The sequence below is a fragment of the Corythoichthys intestinalis genome, chromosome 22 (genome assembly GCF_030265065.1).
Source record: "Corythoichthys intestinalis isolate RoL2023-P3 chromosome 22, ASM3026506v1, whole genome shotgun sequence".
In the NCBI taxonomy this organism is placed as follows: Eukaryota; Metazoa; Chordata; class Actinopteri; order Syngnathiformes; family Syngnathidae; genus Corythoichthys; species Corythoichthys intestinalis.
In genome coordinates, this window is record NC_080416.1 from 24,774,197 (window position 1) to 24,782,506 (window position 8,310).

General features: G+C 40.7%; 1 protein-coding gene across 1 annotated transcript; it reads left to right on the forward strand.

Moving 5' to 3' along the window:
* Window positions 1-1,789: 1,789 nt before the first annotated feature.
* tpbga (trophoblast glycoprotein a) lies at window positions 1,790-7,853 on the forward strand. Its single transcript, XM_057828324.1, has 2 exons — window positions 1,790-2,239; window positions 6,249-7,853. The coding sequence occupies exons 1-2, from the start codon at window positions 1,962-1,964 to the stop codon at window positions 7,102-7,104; spliced, it is 1,134 nt and encodes a 377-aa protein (XP_057684307.1). The 5' UTR covers window positions 1,790-1,961; the 3' UTR covers window positions 7,105-7,853.
* Window positions 7,854-8,310: the final 457 nt, after the last annotated feature.

Consider the following 8,310-nt stretch of genomic DNA (forward strand, 5'->3'; position numbering starts at 1 on the left):
AGGTTCTGTTTAAAGTGCAGAGAGCATTATGAAAACCAAGGAACACACCAGGCAGGTCCGAGATACTGTTATGGAGAAGTTTAAAGCCGGATTTGGATACAAAAAGATTTCCCAAGCTTTAAACATCTCAAGGAGCACTGTGCAAGCCATCATATTGAAATGGAAGGAGCATCAGACCACTGCAAATCTACCAAGACCCGGCCGTCCTTCCAAACTTTCTTCTCAAACAAGGAGAAAACTGATCAGAGATGCAGCCAAGAGGCCCATGATCACTCTGGATGAACTGCAGAGATCTATAGCTGAGGTGGGAGAGTCTGTCCATAGGACAACAATCAGTCGTACACTGCACAAATCTGGCCTTTATGGAAGAGTGGCAAGAAGAAAGCCATTTCTCAAAGATATCCATAAAAAGTCTCGTTTAAAGTTTGCCACAAGCCACCTGGGAGACACACAAAACATGTGGAAGAAGGTGCTCTGGTCAGATGAAACCAAAATTGAACTTTTTGGCCACAATGCAAAACGATATGTTTGGCGTAAAAGCAACACAGCTCATCACCCTGAACACACCATCCCCACTGTCAAACATGGTGGTGGCAGCATCATGGTTTGGGCCCGCTTTTCTTCAGCAGGGACAGGGAAGATGGTTAAAATTGACGGGAAGATGGATGAAGCCAAATACAGGAACATTCTGGAAGAAAACCTGTTGGTATCTGCACAAGACCTGAGACTGGGACGGAGATTTATCTTCCAACAGGACAATGATCCAAAACATAAAGCCAAATCTACAATGGAATGGTTCAAAAATAAACGTATCCAGGTGTTAGAATGGCCAAGTCAAAGTCCAGACCTGAATCCAATCGAGAATCTGTGGAAAGAGCTGAAGACTGCTGTTCACAAACACTCTCCATCCAACCTCACTGAGCTCGAGCTGTTTTGCAAGGAAGAATGGGCAAGAATGTCAGTCTCTCGATGTACAAAACTGATAGAAACATACCCCAAGCGACTTGCAGCTGTAATTGGAGCAAAAGGTGGCGCTACAAAGTATTAACGCAATGGGGCTGAATAATATTGCACGCCACACTTTTCAGTTTTTTATTTGTTAAAAAAGTTTAAATTATCCAATAAATATTGTTCCACTTCACGATTGTGTCCCACTTGTTGTTGATTCTTGACAAAAAATTAAAATTTTATATCTTTATGTTTAAAGCCTGAAATGTGGCGAAAGGTTGCAAGGTTCAAGGGGGCCGAATACTTTTGCAAGGCACTGTATATATTTTTTTAAGAGTTAAAAAGTGCATTGTCAAAAGAAACAAAAATATATACGTTTTATCCTCCGTAACACTCCCGGACAAAGAAGAGGAGGAAGTACTGTTAAAGGTACAGTATGTAACATTTTTAGAACTTTTGTTCAAATAATTTAAAAAAAAACTTTTTTATCGATACTGGATCGGTACCCAGTATCGGCAAATTCTCAAAATCTGGTGACTCTGATTCGGTGCGATCAGGACATCCCTAAACTAGATTACTTTAAATTCAACTGTCAAAGTGTTATTTAAAGGTACAAGAAAGGATAAAAATATTATTTGAATCAAGGAACACTCTGTTTCTCCCTCCTAGTGTGAGGCAAGCAAGCCGACCCACTGAATCCGGATCCGGTCCGGAACTCCATGCCCCTCCCCAACAGTGTATGCGCGATGCTCTGTCCCCCCCCTCTTTCTCTCTCTCTCTTAACTTGGTTGGTTTGAAGAAAAAAAAACCCGACGCCCTCCTTCTTTTCGCTTGCAAAGGACCCCCACGCATACAAAAAGGCACTTCCCCCGACGCTACCCCCCACTCGTGGCTGCTGGTGTTCGCATGGAAGCGCTGGAGACGCGGCGCCACTCCGGACTGCAGCCGGTGGAAATGCGTTGCACGAGCTGATCCTTCTCCATTTTTCTTCTTCATCCTTTTTGACGCCAATCATGCCCAAGTTCAGAAATAGTTTTCTACTCCTCGGCTGCTCGCTCCTGCTGCTGGGTTCCGCTTACGCACCGGCGGCCGCCTCCTGCCCGCCGGGCTGCGAGTGCTCCGAGGCGGCGCACACGGTAAAGTGCGTGGCCAAGGAGCTCCGCAGCGTCCCGCTCGGGATCCCAGGATACGCCCGGAACCTCTTCATCACCGGTAACCAGATCATGAGAATCGGACCCGAGTCTTTCAAAGGCCTGGAGAATGTCACCAACCTTTCACTAAGCAATAATAGGTAACGCCGATCACCCAGCTTTTGATTTCACTTTTTGAATTGACAATTTTTCTTTCTTTTCTGATATGAAATATATATGGCGGAAAACACTCAGGTGACTTGAAGTTCCGTTGAGACCCCCAATTTGGCCAAATTTCAAAATTATCTGATATGCATGTGTGATACATCATTGGAAAGCTTAAAATCTCAATTTTCTGGGGGAAGAAAAATTCTGAACAGGAGGGCATTTAAAAAAAAAAAAAAAAAATTTAACAGCAAAACCCTAGGTGAGAGCATGCGAGAGCAGAATTACAGACGCCATGACTTTAACAAGATATTATCGCGTACTTAACTTGTTTCGATCCAAAAACTCCATGTACCATGTATCACTGGGTATCAATACACAGCTGTGAATGGCCACAGCTGGATTTTATGGGTGAAACATGGTCATATAACATAGGTCGCCAATGCAGAATTCGCAGACATCAAGGAATGGTCGAGATTTTCTTTTTTATTAATTTACCTTTTTAAATGTTTTTTTTTCCAATTTTTCTTTGTTTGGATCGATTATTTATCATCTACATATCGGAAAAAATGCGAAAGAAACAAAAAAAATTACAATTAAGCGATAGTTACGAGGTAAATATCCGTGACTTTTTTACAGACGTCATTTTTTTCATTGTGATGTCACATGTTTAAAAGTTTAAAATATGTGAGTGAATAATTTTTTTAAAGTGTTTTTTTTTTTTGGGACGAAATTTTAGACACCAATAATGATTCTAAGTAGGGTTGTTCCGATCATGTTTTTTTGCTCCCGATCCGATCCCGATCGTTTTAGTTTGAGTATCTGCCGATCCCGATATTTCCCGATCCGATTGCTTTTTTCTGCTCCCGATTCAATTCCAATCATTCCCGATAATTTTTCCCGATCATATACATTTTGGCAATGCATTAAGAAAAAAATGAATAAAACTCGGACGAATATATACATTCAACATACAGTACATAAGTACTGTGTTTGTTTATTATGACAATAAATCCTCAAGATGACATTTACATTATTAACATTCTTTCTGTGAGAGGGATCCACGGATAGAAAGACTTGTGACTTTGTATATTGTGACTAAATATTGCCATCTAGTGTATTTGTTGAGCTTTCAGTAAATGATACTGTAGCCATGCCCAAATGCATGGCGGGAAGTGGAACCATGACTGTGCGTAGTGCTACCAATTGATAAATCTTCTCTGCGTTGGGAAATAACATAAGGTGTTAAGAAAAAGATCAATTTCTACCTTGCTTCCCCACATTGCTTCCCATGATATTTCTAATCGTAGGGAGAGGGACTGTAAGGCTTTAGCCAATTAAAAAAACGCTCCAAAGGCTGCCAGAATTCACTCTACTCATTTTACGCTGCCTTTTATCTCTCTATATAGGTAAAACGGCGCATTTACAGATTGAGCGCGACAATGCATGAGTGGGTCGCGCAGTGCATGCATTAGATGCGTTAAATATTTTAACGTGATACATTTTTTAAAAAATTGATTACCGCCGTAATCGGGATAAATTTGATAACCCTACCTTAAGCCTAAACTAAAGACTCTAGATGAGTGTTACATATTATGTCTGTAACGTTAAATACAATTAGAAAACAATTTTATTAAAAAAAGGCATGGCCGATATTTTTTTGCCGATTCCGATACTTTGAAAATGACATGATCGGACCCGATCACATCTCTAATTCCAAGCTAAAAATGACAGACATTTTGAATAATAAATATAATTAATTACCTTCGTTTTATGGCTGGGTTAAAACAAAAGCGGTTGCGCGACGTCTGTAAAAGGCGGTTTTCAGGGTAAAATGGGCAAATTAAAAATAGTTCGGGGGCTTCATGCGCCATGAATCTGCTATGGCAGCATATAGACATATTGTTCTATCAAACACAAGTTGTTTTGGCTTAAAATACAGCAGTTTCTTTTAAAGAGGAGTACAAGAGCAGAAACTGCTTTTTCAGACTTGTCTGTGTTTTTCCGACATATACTGTATATTTTATAGGATTGATTGAGCGTTTTCTATTTTATTTAAAACAAAATGTAAGTGTAGTGTCTAATTATGTATTTTTTAACCTAAAACAAGGCATCTAAATTTGGAGTTTGTTTTAATCCTTCATATTATTTTATGGTATTTAATTTTTACAAGATCACTCTTCAATTTGTTTTTTTGTTGTTGTTGTTATACTAACTATTGATATAAAAAAATAACATTTTCAACAAAAAATATATGGTGATGTTTTACCTTTTGTTCTTTTTAGACCGTTGCAATTCATGATTGGTTGTTGTTGTTGGTGTTTTTTTTTTAAGAATAATGAGAAAAATTTGATCTTGTTTATGTTTTTAAAATTATTACTGATTGTTATGTGATCCAACCATATTTATTTGTTATGAATTCATTTGTATATTTAACAAAACATTTTTAAAATTGTAAATGCAGTTTTCACAGGATTTAAAATAATGGTTATTTACATTTTGAATGTGTAATTCTCAAATGTATAAATATTGCAATTAACCATGAGAACTGACAACTTGCACTATAGAAATCAACCCACAGAAATAACAGTCACACTATACTATCCATTATACTATGATATGACAAACGCAGTCACTCCTCTGGCCAGTTAATGCTATAAGCACCAGCCACCACAATAAAAGTCCACTAAGCAACCAGAAAATAAACAGATAATTACAAACTAGTAAAGAATTAAACATTTAGTGCATCATAAATACACTTCTATATGGTGTGCGTGATTTAGCCACCAGGTGGGATTGTATGACACTCATGCAGACAAACGATTCTCAAAACAACTAGAGGTGATTGATAATCTGTCGTAATAATTAGGGTTGTTCCGATCATGTTTTTTTGTTCCCGATCCGATCCCGATCGTTTTAGTTTGAGTATCTGCTGATCCCGATATTTCCCAATCCGATTGCTTTTTTTTGCTCCCGATTCAATTCCAATCATTCCCGATAATTTTTCCCGATCATATACATTTTGGCAATGTATTAAGAAAAAAATGAATAAAACTCGGACGAATATATACATTCAACATACAGTACATAAGTACTGTATTTGTTTATTATGACAATAAATCCTCAAAATGGCATTTACATTATTAAGATTCTTTCTGTGAGAGGGATCCACGGATAGAAATACTTGTGACTTTGTATATTGTGACTAAATATTGCCATCTAGTGTATTTGTTGAGCTTTCAGTAAATGATACTGTAGCCATGCCCAAATGCATGATGGGAAGTGGAACCATGACTGTGCGTAGTGCTACCAATTGATATATCTTCTCTGCGTTGGGAAATAACATAAGGTGTTAAGAAAAAGATAAATTGCTACCTTGCTTCCACACATTGCTTCCCATTATATTTCTAATCGTAGGGAGAGGGATTGTAAGGCTTTAGCCAATTAAAAAAAGGCTCCAAAGGCTGTCAAAATTCACTCTACTCATTTTATGCTGCCTTTTATCTCTCTATATAGGTAAAACGGCGCCATTACAGATTGAACACAACAATGTGTGAGTGGGTCGTGCAGTGCATGCATTAATTGCGTTAAATATTTTAACGTGATACATTTAAAAAAAAATTTAATTACCGCCGTTATCGGGATAAATTTGATAACCCTACCTTAAGCCTAAACTAAATACTCTGGATGAGCGTAACATACTATGTCTGTAACGTTAAATACAATTAGAAAACGATTTAATTAAATAATATATATATATATATATATATTAAAAAAAGGCATGGCTGATATTTTTTTTGCCGATTCCGATACTTTGAAAATGACATGATCGGACCCGATCGATTGGGATGCCGATCGATCGGGACATCTCTAGTAATAATCATTTATTTTTGCAGAGGATATTTTTGAAGATTTGTTCAGTTGCTGCTAAATTGCTGCTTGTGGTCAAATGGTCAAAGCAACGTCATAATGAATGAAAGATCGTAATCTGCGTCTATCCTACAGGATTTCCGAGGTGGAATCTCACACCTTCTCGAGCCTGACGAGTCTTCGCTCGCTGGACCTGAGCTGCAACCAGCTGGCGGTGCTCCACCCGGAAGCCTTAACGGTGGCCGAGCGATCCCTACGCGAGCTCAACCTGAGCCGCGCCCTCTACAACCGCTCGGGCATTTTGGACTTGTCGGCGGCGCTGCGCCATAGCTCTCTGACGTCGCTCCGTGGCCTGGATCTATCGCACAACAGCATCATCTACCTGCCGCCGGGTATGTTCACCCGGCTGGGTGGACTTCGTCGACTATTGCTGACCAATAACTCCCTGGTGGCCTTCCACAATGCCACCCTGGCCGGTTTGGGGGACCTCCAGGAGCTGGATTTGACGCTCAACTCGCTAAGGAACGTGCCCGAGGAGGGCCTTCGCGAGCTGGACTCGCTCCCCGAGGCCGAGATCCTCCTAGGGGAGAACCCGTTCACCTGTACGTGCGGCATCGAACCTTTTGCCCGTTGGCTCAACCGCTCCCGGGGACGCATCAGGAACCCCGACCAGATGATGTGCGCCTTCCCCGCTAACCTGAGGAACGCCTCCCTGCTCTCGGTGGTGGGCGCCTCCGGCAGCTTGGGGTGCCGCCCAAGGGGCGCCGGAGCCGAACTGGCCCTGCAGACGTCCTATGTGTTCTTGGGCCTGGTTCTGGGACTTGTGGGCCTGGTGTTTCTCTTGGTGCTTTACCTTAACCGCAGGGGCATCAAGAAGCGCGTGTACGACATGCGCGACGCCTGCAGGGAGGTGTGGGAGGGCTACCACTACCGCTTTGAGACCGATTCGGACCCCCGTTTGTCCCAGGTGTCCTCAAGCACCGACATGTAACACCCAAAAATGTACAGATGTATCATAAGTATATATAAATGAGCTTGAGCACGTCACATGACTTCCTACTTCCTGTCTTCTGTGCTAACAACAAGTGCCTCAAGTCCACACAACCGGGACTGGCCGCCAGCCAATTGCACTGCACGTAGAGACACGCAACCAGTCACATTTCGGGACAATTTAAAGTTTGAATTCTTTCAAGCCTCTCCCATCAGGAAGGAGAATAATTGAGCACAGGCCGAGCCCACCCAACCCCCTCGTTCCTTTTTTTCATGAAGCGTTGCTTTGTTTCAGCGCCGTGACTTTTATTGTCACAACTGATGAGAACCAGTCGCGGACAACGAGGCTCTTCAAAAGCCAGCTCTGCGTTTTTCTTCTCTAAGAACTTTTCCTCTTTCCTTTCGTCTCATGATAAGATACAGATGATTCCGGACAACGGCTGTCGCAATCATTCAGCGGCAACAAGTGAAATCAGCATTTTACATACATCTTTTAATGCGAAAAGGCATAAATTCCTAGTCGCGTGGGTTTCTTTCGAGGCTACGAATGACTTTATTGCCTGTCATATTACTGTCTTTGCGGGAATTTATGAGAGGCATCTATTGTTTTAAGCCAAAGAAGAAGCATCCTCCTTTTTAGTCCTTTTACTGCATGTGCAATACCATAATAAAACTAAACAAAGCAGTGTTGACTGGACAAACCTCATTGAGTTGAAAACGCACTCTGTTAGAGGAACGCAAGGTGTGGAAAAAATGGCATAACTCGGTGAAAACCAAAGGTAGTGATCAGTGTTTTCACAGATTACATGAAAAATGTAATTTCTGATTACTGATTCTACACAGCTGGCCAACAGTATTGTCAGATAATGTTCAATTTCTCCCAGAAAATGACTGCAATTACAATGCTTTGATAGTAATACAGCGTATCACAAAAGTGAGTACACCCCTCGCATTTCTGCAGATATTTAAGTGTATCTTTTCATGGGGCAACACTGACAAAATGACACTTTGACACAATGAAAAGTAGTCTGCGTGCAGTTTATATAATAGAGTTAATTAATTTTCCCCACAAAATAATTCAAAATATAGCCATTAATATCTAAACCCTTGGCAACAAAAGTGAGTACACCCCTTAGAAACTACGTACATCCCTAAATGTCCAAATTGAGTACTGCTTGTCATTTTCCCTCCAAAATGTCATGTGATT